This window comes from Mauremys reevesii, linkage group 7 (assembly GCF_016161935.1).
Source record: "Mauremys reevesii isolate NIE-2019 linkage group 7, ASM1616193v1, whole genome shotgun sequence".
Lineage (NCBI taxonomy): Eukaryota > Metazoa > Chordata > Testudines > Geoemydidae > Mauremys > Mauremys reevesii.
This window is the reverse complement of record NC_052629.1, coordinates 125,666,253-125,689,329: the sequence shown is the minus strand read 5'-3', so window position 1 is coordinate 125,689,329 and position 23,077 is coordinate 125,666,253. Positions and strand designations below refer to the sequence as shown.

General features: G+C 47.9%; 1 protein-coding gene across 2 annotated transcripts in view; it reads right to left on the bottom strand.

The window, feature by feature from the left end:
• LHFPL4 (LHFPL tetraspan subfamily member 4) overlaps window positions 1–23,077 on the bottom strand; it is a 71,223-nt gene that overhangs the window by 5,576 nt on the left and 42,570 nt on the right. For both annotated transcript variants that reach the window (XM_039482756.1, XM_039482757.1), the window contains exon 2: window positions 1,480–1,716. In XM_039482756.1, coding sequence (XP_039338690.1) covers window positions 1,480–1,716 — 237 coding nt within the window. The remainder of the gene's footprint in view (window positions 1–1,479; window positions 1,717–23,077) is intronic.

Here is a 23,077-nt window from a genome sequence, read left to right as displayed (position 1 = left end):
TAGGAAGAAACTTCCCCCATGAGCAGGATATGCTCTAACTGCCCATTCAGGGGCTTTCACCACCTTCCTTGGAAGCAGCTGGGCCTGGCTGCTCTCACAATAGGAGACTGGGCTAAATGGACCTGTGTGGACTGCTCCCACCTGGCCATTCCAGTATTCCAAATGGAAACTGCACTGGCTAATCTGATTGGCTGGGGGACTGAGCCACGCACCAATCTGATCGCTGGCTGGGTGGCCATTCTTCAAAAATAAACAAATATTCAGCCAATCACAAATCAGATTTTATTTTTAGAAATGCTGTTATTATAGATAAACTGGTATTTGACCGGCTGAAGCACCATATAAAAATGTACCCTAAATCAATCCAAATGCAGTAGGGACATTAGCCTTTTGGTGTCGCTGGACTCTGATCTTGGCATGGACCAGCAGAGAACTTTGCAGTCTTATAGCACTAGGGACACCTTCCCTTGGGAACACATTATGCGCTGCTGGCTCTCCTGCCACAGTGACTCAGAGGAAAGCTGCTTTGGGAGTAATGCTAACTGTGCCCTGTCTGGGATAGTAAGTCATTAAACCCCTTCCTGCCTCTGGGTGTCTGAGGGATGCAGCAAAGGAGGGGCCAGAGGCGCTGGGGCAGAAGTCTGTCATGCAGGGATTCCCCACCCCAATGCACAGATGAATGAGCCGCTTTCCCTGCTCTTAACAGTGGCTGACTTCTTGTCACAGAACCTGACTATTCACAAACCCAACTGAATGCCTGGAGCTGGAACCTGCCTGGCAGCTGCCCCCAGCAGCGAGGACTGGCTGGGGAAGATTCTGTTAGGGTTAATTGGGAATGTCCCCCTTGCCCCGACCTTAGTAGAACCATTTGGAAGCCTGTCCCCTGAAGCAGGTTCTTGTGCTGGCTGGAAAACCTAAGACCTGTAAAATATTTGTCAAGTTTTACTGTGCTCCACAGGGTGGCTCAGTGTCCTTCACTGCAGCTAAATGTGGAGCTCTCCCCCGCACCCCACCTGACCCTATTTATAGTGTTAAATGTGGGCAGGTCTGGACCAGGCTCCAGGAAAACCAGAGAGAGAACAGGAATGTGTATAGTGTGGGAAGGTTCTGCTTGCACATGGCTCTGCACAGACCCTGGCAGCTCCTTGCACAGGGGCTACTTGCACCCCTAGCAGGATGGGGACTGGCACCCATATATCTGGCCAGAGACTTGGGCTTATCAGGTATTTTTCAGGCTTCAGCACTTTTGGTGGCACCCTGGCTGTGAAAGAGATGCTGACTAGATGAGAGGAGGAACAGAGATACAGCGCAGTCTGGAGAGGGTGGCACTGGAGTTCTTAAGTCCTACCACTATCTGGATTAATGTACGCAGGGAGAGGGGCTGAAAAGGGCTCTGCCAGGAGAGAAACCTTTGCTATGTCCTATTGTGGAGGCATAGGAGGGATGGGGGCTGCAGCTAGGGGCAGGAGTGGTTCTTACCTTTGTTCTCTGTCTTGAGCTCCTCATGAAGCAGGTCATTCTGCCGGTTGCCAAGGACAAAGGCCAGGAAGGAGAGGATGAGGGCGTTGAGGATGCCGATGATGGCAAGGATGTAGGCCCAGCGCACAGAACAATCGCCCAGCGAGTACTTCCCTGTCTTCTCCCCGCACATGTCCCTGACAGTCTCTGCATCCCAGCCATCTGGAAATATCATGCAGCCCAGCACCAGGCAGAGTGCTGGACAGGGAAAGAGGGATACAGGGACCGGAGGGGGAGAGGAGGGTGGGGCAGGAGAGAGAGAACAGAAATGTGATAATAGCAGGCTCTTCAATCTAGAAGGCAAGAATATAACGAGATCCAGCAGCTGGAAGTTGAAGCTAGATACCCTCAGACTTGAAATCACTTTTTTTTTTTAAAACAATGAGAAGAATTAACCACTGAACAGTTCACCCAGGGAAGTGGTGGATTCTCCAGCAATGGCAATTTTCAAATCAAGATGGGATTTTTTTTCTTAAAAGATACACTGTAGTTCAAGCCCAGCTATTGGACTTGAAGCAGGAATTCATTCAGGGCAGTCCTCTGGCCAGTATTATGCAGAAGGTCAGATTAGATGTTCACAAGCATCCCTCTGGCCTTAAAATCTATGCATCTCAACACTCTTCAACTATTAGCAAACAGCTGTGAAACTGGTGAGTAAAGTGTGTCTCATCCCCTTCTAGTGGGTGATCCACAGAGATGGTATCAGCCTGCAGCTGCTACCCCTTACTCCATTAGCCCAAGTGGTAGGGGATGTGCTACGGATCTAAAGGTTCCAACCCTGCTGATGACCCCTGTGGGAGTCAATAGGTTTCTACATGATGGGATTTCTGGATGTATATTTTTAGTTTGCTTTCCTAAAAACCTAGGAAATTACACTTTAAAATTATATTAAAAGAATGCTATTGAGGTTGCAAAGTCAAAAGTTAGGAAATGCCAGAGGTAAGGTTTTCTGTTCAACCTTAATTTGGCCCCTTGTGCATATGCTTTATGATACAGTCGTTAATTACATGATCACGGACCTCTGCCTCATTCAGTGCAGAGGAAGGACCGTGGTCACTGAAGTGCTAGCCAATGTCTCTTTATTATTCTTATTCAATTCATTACCAAATCAGCAGGTGCAGATAAGTTGCATTCAGGTGTTTTAAAAGAGCTGGCGGGGCTGTTACTGTTGATTTTCAATTAGTCTTGGAACACTGGGTAAATCCCAGAAGAAAGCTAATGGGGCACCAATATTTAAAGAGGGCAAAAAGGATGAGCAGGGTAATTGATTATTTCTGTCAGCCTGAAATCAATCTCTGGCAAGATCAAAATGGAGAGGCTGGTACGGGAGTGAATTAATACAGAATTAGAGGAAGGTGACATAACTGATGCCAGTCAACATGGTTTTATGAAAAACATCCTGTCAAACGTACTTGGTATCTCTTTTTAGTAAGATGACAAGTTTGGTTGATAAAGTGTCAATGTAACAAACTTAGACTGCTGTATAGTGTTTGACTTGGTACCACACAACATTTTAATAAAAAAACCCACTAGAACAATATAGAAGTAACATGGCACATATTAAATGGATTCAAAGCTTGCTAACTGGTAGGTTTTAACTGCAAGCAAGGAATCAGCATTACAGCTATGTTTTAGTCACTGGTGTTTTTAGTAAAAGTCATGGACAGGTCATGGGCAGTAAACAAGAATTCACGGCCCATGACCCGTCTGTGACTTGTACTGTATACCCGACTAAAACTTGGGTGCTCTGGGGCAAGGGGTGACTCGGGTCCCCTGCTGGTGCTGGTAGGAGTGGAGGGGGCTGGCAAGGATGGCAGGCTTCCTACCTAGCTCCACGCAGCTCCTGGAAGTGGCCAGCATGTCCCTGTGGCCCCTAGGTAGAGGCGTGGACAGGGGGGGCTCCTCATGCTGCTCCTGCATCAAGTGCCCACTCTGCAGCTCCCATTGGCCAGGAACTGTGACCAATGGGAACTGTGGGGGCGGTGCCTGCAGGCAGAGGCAGCACACAGAACCACCTGTCTGTGCCTCTGCCTAGGAGCCGAGAGAGGGACATGTCGCCGCTTCTGGGGAGCCCCCCGAGGTAAGTGCCGCACTGAGCCCTCACCCCATCCTGTGGCCCAACCCCCAGCCCTGAGCCCCTTCCCACACCCAAACTGCAGTTGTTGGGGAGGGGGACACAATGGCCTGAGACACCCCCAGCAGCGGTCAGTGTGGCTGGCCCGGGGGCCACCTGAGCTGCTCAAGTGTTAGCCTTCAGGAGCTGCTCAGGCGACCCCCAGGCCAGCCGTACTGGCTGCTGCAGAAGTCACAGAGGTCCTGGAAAGCCAAGGAAACCGTGACAGACTCACAGCCAATAATCATCATCAAGTGAGTGTGCTTCCAGGGGGTCCTGCAGGGATCAGTTCTTGGCCCTATGCCAGGGGCGGTGGGTAAATAGGCCAGGGAAGGCTCAGCCTCCTCTAACACTGCTGCGGCCGCCAGACCCCTGGTTGCAGAGTTTTGGGGGTAAGTTTTTTATTTATTATGCCCCATGCAGGTTCCAGGGTGGCTGAGGAGGTAGTATGTGCTATTCAGCTTCCCGGGTTCATCAGTAATCGCCCTGGACTCCAGAGAGATTACTGATGAACCCAGGAAGCTGAGAGCACATACCACCTGCTCAGCCGCCCCGGAACCTGCATGGGGCATCAAAAGCATCTTCTGCATGAGAGGCTTTTCCCTAGGTTGGCTTGGGCTCTGGGAAGGGGAGGTGTGGCTGTGGCTGGCCCAGAGGCTCCTCCAGGTGGTGGTGGGGTCTCAGGGATCTGGCCATGGGGAAGGGGCAGGGGGTCTTGGGGCTGTCAGCATGGGCAGAGTCAGGAGCTAGCCTTCAGGCAGAGCCCTTCCTGCCACCCATGCCCTACACTATTTCACTTTTTTATCTATGACCTGGAAGAAAACATGAACCCATCACTGATAAAGTTTGCGGATGACACAAACATTGGGGGAGTGGTAAATAATGTAGAGGACAGGTCATTCATACAGAGTGATCTGGATCACTTGATAAGCTGGGCTCAAGCAAACAATATGCGTTTTAATACAGCTAAACATAAGTGTATACATCTAGGAACAAAGAATGTCAGCCATGCATATAATATGGGGATTCTATCAAGGGAAGCAGTGACTCTAAAACACATTTGGGGTTTGTGGGGAATAATCAGCTAAATGTGAGCTCCTAGTGTGATGCTGTGGTCAAGAGAGCTAATGTGATCCTTGGAAGCACAGACGGGAGTCTTGTGCAGGAGTAGAGGTTATTTTACCTTCGTATTTGACACTCATGTGACTGCTGCTGGAAAACTGTCCAATTCTGGTGTCCACAGTTCAAGAAGGATATTGATAAATTGGACAGGGGTCAAAGAAGAGCCATCAGAATGATTTAAAGGATTAGAAAAACCTGCCTTATAGTGAGAGCTGCAAGGACCTCAATCTATTTATCTTCAGAGAGAAGGCTAACAGGTGACTTGATTAGTCTATAAGTACCAACATGGGGAACAAATGGACTCTTCAGTCTAGCAGAGAAAGGTCAACATGATCCAATGTCTGGAAATTGAAACTAAACAAATTTAGGCTGGACATAAGGCATATATTTTTAACAGTAAGGATAACTAACTACTGGAACAATTTACCAAGATGGGACATTTTTCTATAAAAATCTGTCCTAGGAATTATTTTGTGGAAGTTCTATGGTCTGTGTTATACAGGACATCAGGCTAGGTCATCACAATGGTCCCTTCTGGCCTTGGAATCTAAGAATGTGGGGCCTTAGGCCTAATTTACTCCCCACTATTTAAACACTGCATTGAATGTGGAATTATCGATTTTCTCATGGACATTTCTATGGTGCTTCTCAGCATAGGATCTGAGAACTTCACATATTTGAATGAATGTATAATCCCAATTTACCCAGGAGGTCCGGAAGTATTGGCCCAAAGATTAAGGACACAATTAGGCTGCCCAATTTGAGATGGCTGGACTTGATTTTTCAGAATACTTAGCGTTATGTATAGCACTTCATATATTAGAGTGGCACTCCCCGTGACTTTAGGTGCAGCTGAGAGCTCAGCACTTCTGCAAATCAGATTTCAGGGGCCTCAAGTTTGGTCCCCCAGAAAATGAATAGTATGTAATCAGTGGCCACCCAGGGAGAGTTTGTTAGCAATAGTTAGAGGCTGGCTCATGAGCTGAAGCAGGAAGATTTCCTAGCACTTCCCTAGCTCCTGTTTGCTGGTCAGTATCTGGAACAGGTGGCTCCCTGATGGAGGTGATGGTTTGGGTGAAACTGAGGTGACTTTACCCTGAATTTCTGGCTTTGGGTGTTCTTTCTGAATCTGCTTCCAGCGTTTAGGCCTGATCTGGCTATCTAGTAACTTATCTGGCCCCGTCACCAACATATATGAGTATCACTGAGATGAGGAGACGGGGCAGAGTGGCCTGTACCTTCACCTATTACCAGCTCAGTGCATTTTGTTAGGGTGCTTTTCATCCCCCGTTTGCACACTGTGTAAGAGCTGGCAGTTTGCTGGGCTGTCAAGGGCCCTGCCACACCTACCTACCCTGGGAGAAGAGAGAGGAGCAGGGCTGACCAGGTGGATTTTAAAATTTCAGTTGAAATGCTTGTGAGTCAGGCACAGACCGATTTGTGAGTCACCAGTTCTTTCCTTAGAGGAGAAGTGTGTTGGAGGGCATGCACACAGCTGTGAGAGATTCTAGGAGGAGGATGCAAATGTCCCACCCTGGGCAGAGGAGGGAAGCAATTCCTGATTCTGGACTGACCAGGCTTGAAAGCAAAGGGAGGTGGGGACCCCCAAGTTCAGTGTCTGAGGAGAACCTTGCACTGGGCTTCACCCATCACAGATACAAAAAGAAGGCACAGGAAGGATGAGCTATCACAGACGGACCTCCATAGGGTATCACCCCAGGTGCCTCCTCCCATATAAGGAATGTATAAAAAGAGACCTCCCTGTGACTTCAGCAGTGAGTGCTCAGTATTTCTGCAAATCAGAGCCCGGGGTCTCAGGTTGGGCCCCCAGAAAATGAGAAACACACAATTAAACTTTTCACTAAGTGACTTGTGAAACAACACACAGGCACCCTATGGCAGAGGCAGGGATAGATTGCAATTCTTCAGGGTGGCATTCATCTGCTTAAGATACAAGTCCATTATTTTTCATCCTGCAATCCCCTGCCTCATTCACTACACACCTTCTGACATCTGGAACAAATGAGGCAGGGGCCCTGCAGACATCTAAGCCTGGCTCTGTGAGAAGGAGTTGAATATTCACAGACTTGGTGAGGCTGAGAGGCTCAGTAATGACAGCGGACGTGACAGAGAAGTGCTCAGAGTGAAATGCGAGTGTGAGGGACCTGTGAGGGCTGTGAAGGGAGCTGGCAGGATTGGGGGAGAGGCTGGGAGAAAAAGTCAGCCTAATGCGGGGCAGTGCTAGACTCTGGTTGATGAGGTGCAAAAATGGCCACAGTCACTTTAAGCTCTTGTGTTAATGCAGGGGCTCTCAAACGGGGGTCGGGACCCCCTCAGGGGGTCATGAGGTTATTACATGGGGGGGTCACGAGCTGTCAGCCTCCACCCTAAACCCCGCTTTGCCTCCAGCATTTATAATGGTGTTAAATATGTAAAAACGTGTTTTTAATGTATAAGGGGGGGGTCGCATTCAGAGGTGTGCTGTGTGAAAGGGGTCACCAGTACGAAAGTTTGAGAATCACTGTGTTAATGTATGTTTTTAATTGGCCTCAATTTATGACTGTGATCTAGCAACGCTCTTCTTCGCCCTTCAGGCTTTTACACAGCTGCCATGGGATCCTGCAGGGTTGGGAGTGGCCTCAATCTTTGTGGCTCCTTCCTGGGAAGGAGAGCCGCTATGTCAGTATTTAATGTTTGGTTTGTCTCTGCTGTTCTCTAGGAGAAACAGGTGTTGTCAGAGCCTGGGAGGGAACCAGAGCGTCCCACCCTAACTCTGGCTTTCAAGTCTCTTCCCTGTCTGTAAAATGGGGTGTTGATCCTGACCCCTGCTGGGATGATGATGGTTAATTAATGTTTATAAAACTCTGTGGAGCTTAAAAGTGCCTCATAATAGTAAATTAGACTCAGCTCTCCACCACCAGCATGAAGGGAGGTGTCAGGGTGATGGCTAGGGTGGGGCTAGGGTGACCAGACAGCCCGATAAAATCGGGACCCTCCCAATATTTAGGTGTTTGTCCCGCATCCCAACTGATCTTTGGTCGGGACGCAATTTGTGCCGATATTTCGTTCCGCCGGCAGCACTCGCCTTTTTATTTATTTATTTGTTTACTTTTGCTGCTCTGCTGGCAGCACTCGGCTTTTTTTTTTCTTCGTCGCCCCCACGTGTCCCGATATTTTCTCCCTCTCATCTGGTCACCCTAGGTGTGGCGGGGGGTGGGGGAGGAGGACAGATGATTGTTACAATTCGGGGTAACTGCACCTGTATGTCCCTTCACCACAGGCACCCACTCTAGGTTCCAGCTCCCAGCTGTTGGGCGGAGACTTGTGTCCCACTCATCCCGAGCAGGGAATTTTAAGGGCACACAGCTCCCTGCCTTACAGTGTGATATCCACAGCGAGACAGACTGGCTCTTTAGGCACTTTGCTTTCTCTCCAAGGACTGTGACCAGTGTATTTCCAGCAGTTACAAGTGATCATACAGCTTCTTCTAAGCAAGAACATGTATTCTTAGGATAAAAGCAGTACAGGAAAAAAAACATATTAAAGAAATAAAATAACCTGCCCACATACTAAAAAGCTTAGCAGAGGTCACCCCCAACTCCAGCCTAAGACTCTAGTAGGGTTTAGTTCGTCAAACCCCACAAATGGGTTTTCCCCACGGTTACATGTTCATCCATCTTAGATCCAGAACCAGAACAGAGACTGGGCAGAGAAGCCGTCTCTTTATACAGTCTGGGCTTTTGATCTTGACCTCCTGTAACAGGTAATCAGCAGACTACGGCCCTCTCCCCAGAGCATAGCTTCAAAGGCCTGTGTTTTTCCATAGCTGGAGTTGGGGAATTTGCTTTAGCCTCTGCCTAGGGAATTTGCCTGGAAAGCCACTTAAAGACTACCTATCCCAAAAGTCCATACTTTTCTGGCATATTTTTAATGTAGTCTTTTGAACTCCCAGGTGTTACAGCAATTTTCTACACTATCCTTGAATCTGTCACAGTGGTGACCGGGTAGCACGCAAGGTGAGAGCTGATGGGGGCAGAAGGGAAATCCATCGTCTGCTTTGGGATGAGTTTCAGGGGCATTGGCCGCAGGCCTGTGCACTGCCTGCTGCTGGGGGAGAGAGGCCCAGAGTCTGGCATGCTCCTCGAGGAGTGTGCTGCTGACTGTGTGCATGCACCTGCCTGGCACTGTCTGCACAGGTTTTCTAAGGGCCCAGGGTACCTGCTGGCTGTGTGTATCTCTAGCCCATCCTGTCTACACTGCAATGTGGGCTCAGGCTTGAGCCCAAAGTCCCCTTCCATCTACACACAATTTTGTCTGAGTCAGGCCAGTAAATCACCCAGGCCCTAGGACCCAGCGAGAGGGTGGGTGGCTTTGAGCCCAGCTCTGGGACTTGGGTCTAAACTCCATTGTTTTGCTGTGTGGACTCAGCTCAGGTCTGGGTCCCCCAGACTCATGTCCTGAGAGTCTGCCAAGGCTATGCCACAGTTCCACGGGGAATTGTCCTTTCAATCCCAAGACTAGCCAGTCAAAGCAGCAGGGTTGCTTCTGTTTCCTGGGCATCAAGTACAGCTGTTTGGGGTTTAAACCTTCCATTTATTTATTCTGACCACTGAGCTGCAAACAGAGTGAACTTTCTTGTGGGTTTGCAGTGGTCACTGACAAGAAGTCGTCTGTTGCCAAGCACACTGCTCCCTGGTCACATGATCATAGCCAGCTTTTTGGTAAAACTGGTGCCAGGTGAGCAAAACATTCGACTTCAGTAAGAATCCCAAGAATGACCATGTGCACCCAGAAATACCGAAGAAACTGGCAATGTTGGGGACTCACCGGACTGGAGACCTGGTCATCCGGGATGGCAACTTTCTCAGCCCCAGATTCAGTCTAGGACTGGGGAAGACCCAGCAGATGCCTGATCAGGCTAGCAAAATGATTCTGGTGCTCACACCAATCTGCAAGGAGGCTTTAATGCCAGAGCAGCTGCAGCGTATCCTGGATCCATACTTAGAGAAGCTATTTGATGAGCCCCTGGAGGAGCAACCCGCCATGGTGCCGACAGCGACGAGGCAGAAATAGCCCTGGACCCTGGTAAGTTTCTGGCTTCATTTTGTGGTTGTTAATATAGGGGGATGGGAAGTATTTCTGTTTTATGACCCAATGCAAAATTTATTGCAAGCTGTGGGTAGCAGCGTGTATACACTGAGGGTAGATTGCATGCTTGCTCCTTGGCATTACATGACCACCACATGGAACTCAGAAGAGACTGGGAAGCACAAACAGTGAAACAACCATTTCACATTAAATTTGTACTTGATACTCGCACGTGCCTCCAGCAATGTCTGTGCCAAGGTGTTAAGAGTAAGAAACTTATAAGGCCTTCCCTTTTAGTATGCTGCTCTGTACAAAGCAGCCACACCACAGCATAACAAACTGTCTGTAAACAGTAAATTGCATTGGGGTGATGGAGGGCAGGTACAACGTAGTGCATGTGTGACAAAACCAATATCCAACATACAGTTTGGGGGGTTGTTTGCAAACTAGAACATGTACTGGGAGATGCGGCTGGGGACTGGCTGTGTAGTTCTTTGAGTGCCTGTGTTATCATGCGTGCTTGCATGTAGTCCCCAGGTAGATGTAGTCAGAGCAGGCTCTATAGGAAGCTGTAGGGTGGCAGTAATCCATGTGGACACTAATGCAGCATCCTGTTGATTCCCCCATGAATTTTGACCCAGTCCCAGGTGTTGATAGCTGCAAACTTTTCCTGTAGTAGAAACTCCAGATAGATAGTCACAGTTTGTGTAAGGGTATATTTTTCTGGGCCCATCTCTGTAGGACACCTGCCCACTCCACTTGGAGATGTACTGAAAACCCCTATGCCATACATAGCTGGCTTTCCACCAGCAGCTTGGAATAGAATGTCCTTTTGCCATTCAGGGAACTCCAAGATTTTTATGTCCTCCAGAATGTGGAATGCCTGAAAGGATAGAGAAAGCTTAGGTAGTAAACAACAGGCCCGCTCCACATAGCATTTGTAAATTTTATCTTGTGTTCACTCCTTTCACTTTGATTAACTCGGTTGTGTTCATAGAGTATCATTTTTGGCCTTGAAATTCCACAGGCCCTTTTCTCAGTGAAGACACTGAACCTTCTTTGAAGTACTGAGATGATTAGAAAACTGTTCCCAGAAAATAGTGATCGGTGGTTTACTGTCAAGCTGGAAGGACATATCGAGTGGTGTCCCGCAGGGATCAATCCTGGTCTGGTTCTGTTCAATTTCTTCATAAATGATTTAGATAATGACATAGAGAGCACTCTTATAAAGTTTGTGGGTGTTACCAATCTAGAAGGGGTTGCAAGTGCTTTTGAAGATAGGGTTAAAATTCAAAATGATCTGGACAGAAATGATCAGAAATGGTCTGAAGTAAATAGGATGAAATGCAATAAGGACAAATGCAGAGTACTCCACTTAGGAAGGAACAATCAGTTGCATACAAAATGGGGAAATGACTGCCTAGGAAGGAGAAATGCGGAAAGGGATCTGGGGGTCATAGTGGATCACAAGCTAAATAGGAGTCAACATTGTAACACTGTTGCAAAAAAAGCAAACATCATTCTGGGCTGTATTAGCAGGAGTGTTGTAAGCAAGACACAAGAAGTAATTCTTCCACTCTATTCAGCACTGATTAGGCCTCAACTGGGGAATTATGTCCAGTTCTGGGCACTGCATTTCAGGAAAGATGTGGATTGATTGGAGAAAGTCCAAAGGAGAGCAGTAAAAATTATTTAAGGTCTAGAAAACCTGATCTATGAGGAAAGATTGAAAAAAATGGGTTTGTTTAGTCTGGAAAAGAGAAGATTGAGGAGGACATCAATTTTCAAGTGCATAAAAGGTTGTTACAAGGAGGAGGGTGAAAAAATTGTTCTCCTTAACCTCTGAGGCTAGGACAAAAAGCAATAGGCTTAAATTGCAGCAAGGGCGGTTTAGGTTGGATATTAGGAAAAACTTCCCGTCAGTGTGGTTAAGCACTGGAACAAATTGCCTAGGGAGGTTGTAGAATCTCATCATTGGAGGTTTTTAAGAACAAGTTAGACAAACACCTGTCAGGCATGGTTTAGTTATGACTTAGTTCTGCCTTGAGTGCAAGGGACTGGCCTAGATGAGGTCCCTTCCAGTTCTACACTTCTACAATTTGATGTCTACTTTCAGGGCTTTCAGCCTGTGCAGGCCCTTGTGCAGCTTAGCCATGCTTCAGCAGGACCCTGTCAGAGAGCAGTCCAAGAGGGTGTGTTTCCATGAGGAAAGCATGGTGGCCATTCTAGATAGGGCAAACAAGCAAGTGCAGTGCCCAAGCGAAAGGATTCGTGGCAAGGGGAAAGACACAGACAGGTTGCAGAGCATGAGGACAGAATTGCAGTGCATGAGAAGAGGCTGTCAGTGCAGTTTCTGGAACAGGAGTGTTGCTTGAGGGAGGAAGATAGAGTGCTCCGGAAAGACCTGTTTAAGAGGCTCCTGCTGCAACCCCACCACATCCTGAGTCCCCTACACAGCACCATATGCTGCAGATCAGGAACACATTGGATAATTCCATGGCTGAGTGACCCAACTGGGACAACACTAACTGGACAGGGCAAACGTTGCTCCTACTGGCCTCCACCTCCATGCAGTGGCTCCAAGTATGTGCTAAACACACAAGAAAGGGAAAGGAGATGAGGGGGGCAGAGAACTTGCACAAGTAGGGAATGTATTTGTTGGCCCTGGTTTCATTGTTTGTACTATTCCCAGGGCTTTGTTTTATGATTGGCTTTGGCGTTGGTTTATTACTGGTGTTCTGGTGTTGCAATGACAGCTGGCCTGCCTGACAATGCTTTCATGTTGCTTTTCTGTAATAGTCATAAGAAAAGGCTTTTATTTCATTCATAAAGTTTTTACCATCATTGCATCACATCATATAATGTCTATTTTAATAAGAATGATAAAAACATGTAAAGTGCAACTGAGAAGTTGCATCCAAACGCACTTTCTCAATACATCTATTCTGATCAATCCACAATGAAAATCCACAGTTCATGTCACACAGACCATCGTCCCCCACCATTATATTAACAGTTGTCTCATCCACAATTAACAACTCCTGACAATTAACACCCCTCCCCCCACCCTGTTCTTAGCATACAGTGACAGTACTTCATTTACTGGGAAAGCTGCTGCACAAATACATCCATACGCATATTATTCTCCCTCTTCCATTGGCCCAGGGAAGTCCATAGTGTGGGTATACAAAGCATCCCTTGTAGTAAGATGAGGCCCTGAAACATAAACTCTTGTGTCAGAGGCCCAGTCTGAGGCCTGAAGCCTGAACCAAAGTACTTCCAGGCATTGCTAAGCACAAGCTGGGCTGTGAGCCAGAGGCAGGCCCCACTCACAGAAGTTGCCAAGAAGAGGGTTGTTAGAAGCAGGTGCATCCACACATAAGTGCTGATAAGAGGAACTTGTGCCAAGATGGCATCTGGACAGCCCGATACGAGGACGCTCCATAGACATAACAAAGAACAGGCAGGTGCATCTTAAAGACAGGGTCAAAAGGACAGTATGATGGATAGATCTATCTGTGTGAAACAACATGATCAAAGAGGAGACAGCCCCTAATGGGCCAAGGGGCTGTACCTCAATGCGTCAGGAGGGATGAGTGATCTGTCCTGTAACGGTATAAAAGTAGGCCCCGGAGTGCCCATCTTTGTCTGGCCTAGGGGGCAGTGGAAAGTCCCACCACTGACTGAGCCGGTCCATTGCCAGGGGACACAAATTCGTAGTATGTCTTGTAGAGTCTACGGGAAACTATCACTGTGCTTCGTTTGACAATAAACCTGGCTCAGGTTCCTTCGTACCTTACTAGAGTCTGTGGCCTTTGGGGGTTCTCTCAGGGTTTGCTGTGCCAGCGATCTGCACAGAGCCGGGGCAGCGCACGCAGCCAAACAAGAGCAGAGCACCACACCGGTAGCTACTGACAACATCCCTGATTCAGTGGCGGATTAACAAATTTGCCACCCCTAGGCCCTCAAAAAATTGCCGCCCCCTCCCCCCCGCCAGCTCACCTCCGCTCCCCCGCGGCAAGCCTGGGAGGGAGGGGGGAGAAGGGGAGTTGTGGCGTGCTCAGGGGATGGTGGGGAGCGGTTCCTAGCCCCGCCCCCGAGTTACTTCCCATGCCCGCGGGCCCCAACTCACCTCTGCTTCGCCTCCTCCGAGTGCTGCTACTTGCTTCTCCCTCCCTCCCAGCGCTTCACGTGGCAAGCCTGAGAGGGAGGTGGAAGGAGGGAAGCGCGGTGCGCCTGGGGGAGGAGGTGGGCCGGGAATTTGGGGAAGGGGAGGAATTGGGGAGGGAGCGTGAGCAAATTTGCCACCCTAGGCCTAGGCCTTGCTAGGCGATAATATGCCGCTGCCCTGATTTCTGTTGCCCGGGTGCATCCTGCTCCAGCTATGGCAGGAGCACTCAGCCAGAAAAAGCATCGGTTCAGCAACCCATTACTGTCATAGGGCCAGCCAGGAACAAATGACCCACCTTTGGATTCACAAAGCTTGTGAAGAGCACAGCAAGACGCAGTAATGCAGACAGCATTGATGACATTGGAATCCAAACAGTTCTGTAAACAGCATCAGAGGGATTTCAATCTGCCAAACGCACATTCAACCACCTTTCTACACCTACTGAAAGCATAATTCAACTCTTTTGCCAGGGCCTCTGAGGTCAGGGTATGGTTTTATAAGCCAAGGCAAAAGGGGGTACGTGGGGTTCCCCAGAATAAGAGTGGGGATGGTTACTTCATGTATGATGATATCATTTCCTGAGAATAGTGTCCCAGCCTGACTCTGAAGGTAGATTCCTGATCAGTGGGGAAACCCTGGTGTCATGAACGTTTCCATAGATTGATCTGTGTGGTGCACAAGGCCCTGCATAGCAATGGAGCAGTACCCTGTGTGGTGCACAAGGCCCTGCATAACAATGGAGCAGTACCCTGTGTGGTGCACAAGGCCCTGCATAGCAATGGAGCAGTACCCTGTGTGGTGCACAAGGCCCTGCATAACAATGGAGCAGTACCCTGTGTGGTGCACAAGGCCCTGCATAGCAATGGAGCAGTACCCTGTGTGGTGCACAAGGCCCTGCATAGCAATGGAGCAGTACCCTGTGTGGTTTATGTACTCATGCTCCTTGAGGAGGGCAAACTATGGGCATATGACTCCCCTCAGTGGCTCCAGTGCAGTTTAGAAACCCCATTTTTTGAAAACCAGCAATTACTTCAGGGATATTATTTATGCCCACCACCACCGTTGGGTAAATCACACTCCTGATTGCCTTAAAAACCTGCACCAACACCTTACCCACAGTTCACTTTCCATGCCAAACTGATTAGCCATGGACCTGCAGCAGTCTGGGGTAGCCAGCTTCCAGATGGTTATAACAACCCATTTCTGGACTGCATGTCCATCCTCGTGCATGTGTCATTATGCTTAGACGGTTGAGGCAAGCTGCTGACAAGGCACCAGAAATGTAGCTTTCTTCATGTTAAAGTTCTGCACCCACACTTGATCACCCTGATCTGCTTGACTGTGTGACTCCACCAGTCTCTGTTTGTGGCCCTGCTCCAGAAGAGCCAGTCCGTGTAAGAGAATCAGCAGCTATACCAAGAGCTGTGAGCAGCATCAGCCAGTTTGGGTCTGACATGTTTGGATCCTCCTCCTCCTCTGACAGGTGCCTTTGGTAGGTCAGAAAATGCCACCGAAATGTCCACCAGTGTCTAATGGATGCTCTGCTCATTTCCTGCAACAGGAGTGAAACCGCAAGAAAGACAATGGTGACACTTCCATGTTGCTGGCTCTGGATGACGGGAGCATGCAGACCCAAAAGGTGACATGGCAGGTTGTGTTGGCAGGTTGCGACAGCTTCCTCTAACGTGGGAGGTGGGCAGTCAAGGTTTCCCACACTGCACCAAAAACCAAGGGCTACAGTGGCTACAAGTGGGTAGGGTGCTAGAAAGCCTGGCCTAGGCTGGTTTGACTTGCGTCTGTGTAATCTAGTGTAGCCTCCTGGGCACAGAAATTCTGAACCGAGGGTCAATATTCATGTGGCCGCTCAAGCCTGGGGTTACAAACACTGAGCCCGTGCGCGCAAGGCCCACTGATCTTTGGGCTAACATTGCAGGGTAGACATACGCTGTTTCAGCTTGCTTGCCTCTTGCCTCACTCAGCTGCAGGTACTTATCACATTTGGAGCTGTCTGAATTTATCTCCTACTCTTGTGCGCAGCCTGGCTGAGCGACAGAGTATAGAGGTTAGCTGGGTGATCTTGGGTCCCTACCTCCCTCATCAAATATCTCCCACCTGTTTGTCAAACTAGGCTTTAGCAGATGGAGCAGAGAGTACATGACGCCCCAGAGTGATCTTCGCACTGCCCCACAGCCCTCCCTGGTTCTTCTAACTAGCGTGCCTTCCCTGTGTGCTGTGCATTGTCAGCTCAGCCCCCTGGGGCTCAGAGGTGGCTCCCATGCAGACACAGGAGTGGGATGTTCTGTGCAGGAGCACTGAGGAAAGCGACTACAGACATGAACATCCCCATTGGAGAGGACTGCAGTGTTGGAGCAGGGGGACCAGACAGTGCAGCTGGCTAGCACTGGGTGACTCCGGTTGGTACTTACATTATTTGTATTCCCATGGTGCTTAGAGCCCCTGCCACGGACCAGGCCCCATGGTGCTAGATACCATACTAACACAGGGCAAAAAGATAATCTCTGCTTCAAAGAGCTGACAATCGCCGGGCCTGAAAGCTGCTGCCAGCTGGTGGCTGCCGAGTGGCCATTTCGAAATGGTTTGGGGTGTCAGCCCATTTCTGATCAAAGGGTATGTCTATGCTGCAGTTAAAACCCCACAGCTTGACTCGGGTTCGCAGGGCTTGGGCTACAGGGCTGTATCATTGCAGTGTAGACATTCAGGCTCAGGCTGCAGCCTGAGCTCTGGGATCCTCCCACCTCACAGGGTCCGAGAGCCTGGACTCCAGCCTGAGCCAGAATGTTTACACCACAGTTAAACAGCCCCTGAGCTCCACGAGCCTGAGTCAGCTGGCACAGGCCAGCCATAGGTTTTTAATTGCAGTGTAAACATACCCAAAGTGTCCCCATCAACTTCTGGGCCTCTCTGTGGAGGCTGCCAGAGATACATGTGACAGGGCAATGACCCTCTAGACAAGGATGGATTAAAACAAAATAGACCCAGCCAACCGTAAGCACCTCCACAGCCAAGCAAATGGCTCATGTGACTCCTGGCTTCCTGCCCTATCCATCCAGTCCCCATGGTAGAGTCTGAGTACCCACCTGTAGACCCTAGGATCCTCTCCCCTTGTCACACCCAGAGCCTGGCTCCACGGACCCAGCATAGCCTCCCCTGCCTCCAGACCAGGCCTGAAGCACCTGGCTGAGGAGTTTGCGCTGTCACTGTCAATGCTGCAGCTATTGTATGGCTAAGGAGAGGACTCCAGTCACCAGGGCTGTCAGTCTGGCACCTTTCACAGCATCGTGTTCAGTTAATTAGCAACCAACCTGATATATCCAGCCAGTCTCCCACGGGCCCCCTGCAAGCGCTCTCGCTGTATGGGAGCGCTGTTATCAGAAACTTGATCTTGGTAGGACAAATACCCCACAACTTGACGTCTCTTCTGGCGGAAGGGGTGAGCCAGGGCCCCCGCCTCCCTCTGGTTCTTTTTTCGCCGCCCGCGCCATGCATGTCGCATGCACGGCTCGGGGGGGGCTTGTCCCCTCAGCCTTGCCCTAGAGGCGCAGTGTGCCCACATAAACTTACTTTACTGATGTAAAAGAACAGATCTAAGAACAGCTCTACAAGGTCTGACTCAAAGGTCTGACTTGTAATCTATTGGAAGGAAATCTACTCTCACTCTCATTTTCGTTTGTTTTCACTGGCAACAAAATTTTAAAAAAATTTAAGGGAAGGGACTTGCCCCAGAGACTTCAGAGAGACCAGAGAGTCATCTTGATCTGTGTGCTGAGTAAAGATTGAAACAGAAACAGAGAAAATAAGAAAGGAAAAAGCCATTGATCTTTTGATTTCTGATTGAGAGCAGAATTCACAGCTTGCAAGACTGGACAGAGTACAGAGTACTCCCACAGTACTGTCTCAGTGCTGTCATCCACTCCACCCTATTAGAGCTTCTAAAACCTATAATTTTCTAATGCAAAAGGTATTACATCCAATGCAAGGTCGTTCTATTCTGGACCTCATTCTGACTGATAAAGATGAATCCATCAGTGTACTAGAAATTGGTAGATGCCTAGGGACCAGTGATGGTGATCTGATTTCATTCAACGTAGGCAATCAGAGGACAGTTTTAACTAGTAATATAATTGGTGCTTCAAAAGAGTGAAGTTTCCAAAATTGAAAAAATTTGAATGAAATTAATTGGGAGGAAAATTTAGACAGAAAAGTCTGAATGAAAATTGGGAGTTAAGAAGAGTTTATTGGCCAAAATGCCATGATTCTGCAATCAAGAAATTGAGACTTGGGTTGCTAGCCAATCCTGGTTCAGTGGTGAAGTGAAGGCAATGACTAGCAATAAAGTCACATATAGTAAAAGGAAAAAGGTGAAAATACATAGCAATCTATATAAATTTAGAAGTTATGAAGTTTAGAAAATTGATAAGGGAAGCTAAATACACCAGAGAACTAAGAAAAACAAGGAGGCATTTTCTAAGTATATTAGGAACAAAAGAAACCCTAGCAATTGTATAGGCCCATTACTGTATGGAGATGGTAACACTGTTGATGTAGAAAAGGCAGAAGTGTTCAATAAATATTTATGTTCTATATTTGGAAAGAAGCAGGATGATGTACTTGTATCACATCAGGATCATGAAGTACATTCCAGTCCATTCTTAACTTGGGAAGATGCTATTATCTACTAGGGATGCAAAAATTTTTAAACAGGACCAGTTTACTTGACCCAAAAGTGCAAAAAGAATTGAGTCACTGAGGAGATTTCTGGCCCACTGATGTTAATTTTTAATAAATCTTGGAATAGCATGGAAATTCCAGAAGAGTGGAAGAGCTCTAATGATGTGCCAGTATTCCAAATGGGCAAGTGGGATGATCCAATTAACTACAGATCAGTTAACCTGACATCAATCGTGGGAAAAATAATGGAAAAACTGACATGGGATTCAATATATAAACAATTAAAGGATAGGAATATAATTAATGCCAGCCAACATGAAATCTCCCAGTTATCATGTAGTGGGGCTTTCTTTCAATGGAATTGCCATAGGCAAACTGATGCAATTAAGTACCTAGCTATAACAGTACCAAAAATACTAACAAACTAGTGAAGATAAATTTCGATCCTGTACTTTATTATATAGTTAGTGATACAAATCCTTGCTCCCTGAGCCTGTGGGGAAGAACATTAACATAATAAAAATGAATATCCTGCCTGGGCTCCGCTATATTCCAAGTGGCCTATCTGTATAGATCCCTCCATCTTATTTTAGAAAATGTAATAGCATTATAAGAGCCTTCCTATGAGTCCCTGGTCAACAACTAAGCTATAATTTAAAAACCTCTAGGCAAGGGAGCATTGGGCTTCCAGATATATAAAATTACTATCAAGCTTTTAGCATGTCACAGATATCAAACTGCTTCCAGCACCCTGACACCCTTATAACCATACGGGTGGAAATGGCATGTGTCTGGATGCTGCAATTCCCTCTGTGGGGCTCCTCAGTTCTTATTTGTCTTCACTGGACACAACCAGGATGCTGTGTGAAGGGTCTGAGTTATCCTAGCTAAGAGGCACCAATTTTATCCTTGCCATCATGCAAAAGCACCTATTTGAGGCAACCCAGACTTGCAAATTGGGAACAGACAGACAGTCTTGAAGAACTGTATGAGCAGAGGCATTTTATGGATTCCCCAATTAGTGCAGGATGAGGGCTTTGTCCCTTTTCTAACAGTAAACTAAAGCAATGACATGGCCTGCCACCCTGAGTGGAGTGGCAGTACTTACAGCTAAAACACTTGCTAATGTATCAATTTGGTCTGGATGCTCTGGGACTGCCAGAGGCCCCAGAACTTTTGGGAACCTTGGAAATACTTCATAAGCTTCCCAAGCCCATGTGTCTACTATGTGCACACTCATAGACTTATAGACTTTAAGATCAGAAGGGACCATCATGATCATCTAGTCTGACCTCCTGCACATTGCAAGCCACAGAACCTCGCCCACCCATTCCTGTAATAGACCCATAACCTCTGGCTGAGTTACTGACGTCCTCAAATCATGATTGAAAGACTTCAAGTTACAGAGAATCCACCATTTGGACTATTTTAAACCTGCCAGTGAGCTGTGCCCAATGCTACAGAGGAAGGTGAAAAATCAACAGGGTCTCTGCCACTCTGACCTGGGGAAAATTCCTTCCTGGCCCCAAATATGGGGATCAGTTGGACCCTGAGTATGTGGGTGTGACAAAGTGGGAGGTTTTTTCTTAATGTTTAGTGAGAGTCTTAATGATTTGCATGAATACTGTGAGTGCCTCAATTTCCCTGTGTTACCCCAATGCCTAGGTGGGGACAAAGGTGTGTGATTTTTGCTGAGACCCTAGTGGGCAGGTGGGGCTGCCTCTAGCTGTCTGCATGTAGACAATGACCAAAACACTCCACAACCTGGCAACTGATGCCTGGGGCCCTCCTACCAGGAGACAGCCATCTGCAATCAGCTGGAACCAGGAGAGAGGTGGCAACCAGAAGACCCTTTTGCTGGGAAACCAGACAAAGGATGGAGGAGGGGCAACGGGTGTGTCTTAAGCCAGGCACCTGGAGGCTAGTCAGTCTCCTCCTGGGGGACTCAAGGGGGAGGGCCAGGGCCCTGGGCTCTGGATTATTCCCCTCCTCACAAGATGGACTTTACTGAACGTTCCTGATTTCTGTGCTAACAAGATTTGTTCTATGCTGTATTCCTGATGCCTAATAAACCTTTCTGGTGTACAACACTGGCTGAGTCCCTTCTGACTGCAAAGTTGGGGTGCAGGGCCCTTTGGGGCAGGCAAGACTTCCCCAGATGTCCCATCCAGGTGCACTCATGGCAGGGTGCTCATAGTGCGAACAGGGGTGGGGGATGCTCCGACATCGGACCCAGGAAGCGCCAAAGCCAAGGAGGCTTCTTGCCTTGGTGACAGGTGCCCTGAGAGGAGATGCTGCCCCAGAGTCCTGGCTGACCTTCATTGAGAGACAGCAGGCAAGACCCAGCAGTCAAACACCTGGGGGAAATAATTCTCTGTAGTAACTCAGGGCACTCCCCATCTCGCGTCCCATCACCGGCCACTGGAGATATTTGCTGCTAGCAGTTGTAGATTGGCTACATGCTGCTGTAGGCAGTCCCATCACACCATCCCCTCCATAAACTTATCAAGCTCAGGCTTGAAGCCAGTTAGATTTTTTGCCCCCACTGCTCCCCTTGGAAGGCTGTTCCAGAACGTCACTCCTCTGATGGTTAGAAACCTTCATCTAAGTTCAAGCCTAAACTTGTTGATGGCCAGTTTCTATCCATTTGTTCCAATGTCCACAGTGCTGCTTAACTTAGAAAACTCCCCTCCATCCCTGGCATTTATCCCTCTGATGTATTTAGAGAGACCGATCATATCTCCCCTCAGCCTTTTTTGGGGTAGGCTAAAGAAGTCAAGCTCTTTGAATCTCCTCTCATACGGCAGGTTTTCTAGTCTTTGGATGATCCTAGTAGCTCTTCTCTGCACCTGTTCCAGTTTGAATTAATCTTTCTGAGAACATGGGAAACCAGAATTTCATATAGTATTCCAGGTGAGGTCTCACCAGTGCCTTTGTTGATGAATAGGAACTACAGTAGTCTCCAGTTCTTTGTGAAAGTGTGGAAAGGGGATTTATCACAGCCCTTAAAAGAACCCCAATGGCAGAGCATATTGTGGAATGTTACAAATGCTTTTGTAAATCTCAGGCTATACTTGAAACAATAAAAGATTCTATTCAAAATGTATTGGATGCCATAGAGGTTGCATGAGATAAAGGTTGTGAGGGTGCCACCCATAAGGATTTATGGAAATATGCTTATTATATATATATATATAACATAACATAACTAGAATGTGTTTTATGCTACATGTGCCATGTAACATATCTCTGTAAAGGTCATGATCTACTGAATCTATTAATCCTATTTGTAGGCATGTATCATTTTTGTATTTGAAGTTATGAATACTGGCAGCGAACTTGTCTGATTCTAAGTAGGCTGCAGTGAGGCAGTTGGTGGGTTCCTGAGAAAAGACTATTCTCAGTACGTGCCCCATCAAGAAACACTGAAGCCAACAATGAACTTGGAGACACCAATCCACATCTGGGCTTTCCCAGGAATGTGGCTTGGCTGGTAGGAACTCAGTCATGCATGGACATGTGACTTGCCCAGGTGACTCCACTACTCCATTTTGTAGCTGGACTTTGCATAGGAGAGAGGAGGGGGTCTCCATCCACAAGAGAAAGTCTATTTAAGCCCAGGGGTGACCCCCCCATTTTGTCTGCAGCTGGTTAAAGAGAGAGCCTCTCCACCCCCAAAGATACCTGAAAGAAACTGGAAAAAGGGCAGTGACTGCAAGGGGTGTGAGTGATTGCTGGACCCAGACTAGCAGGAGACTAGTCTGTAAAGGGAGGAAGCATTCTGGAACTGGTGAGGATCTTATCTGTATTCAGTTTCTTACTGTATTAGACCTAGACTGGCGTGTTTTTTTTTATTTTACTTGGTAGTTCACTTTGTTCTGTCTGTTACTACTTGGAACCACTTAAATCTACTTTCTGAATTTAATACAATCACTTTTTACTTATTAATTAACCCAGAGTGTGTATTAATACCTGGGGGGGAAAACAGCTGTGCATCTCTCTCTATCAGTGTTATAAAGGGTGAACAATTTATGAGTTTACCCTGCATAAGCTTTATAAAGGGTAAAACGGATTTATTTGGGTTTAGACCCCATTGGGAGTTGGGCATTTGAGTGTTAAAGGCAAGAACACTTCTGTGAGCTGCTTTCAGTTAAGTCTGTAGCTTTGGGGCAAGAAATTCAGACCCTGGGTCTTTGTTGGAGCAGACGGGCGTGTCTGGCTCAGCAGAGACAGGGTGCTGGGACCAGGGCCAGCTCCAGGCACCAGCGCAGCAAGCAGGTGCTTGGGGCGGCCAAGGGGAAGGGGAGGCACGTCCGGCTCTTCGGCAGCAATTTGGCAGCACGTCCCTCGGTCCCGCTCGGAGGGAAGGACCTGCC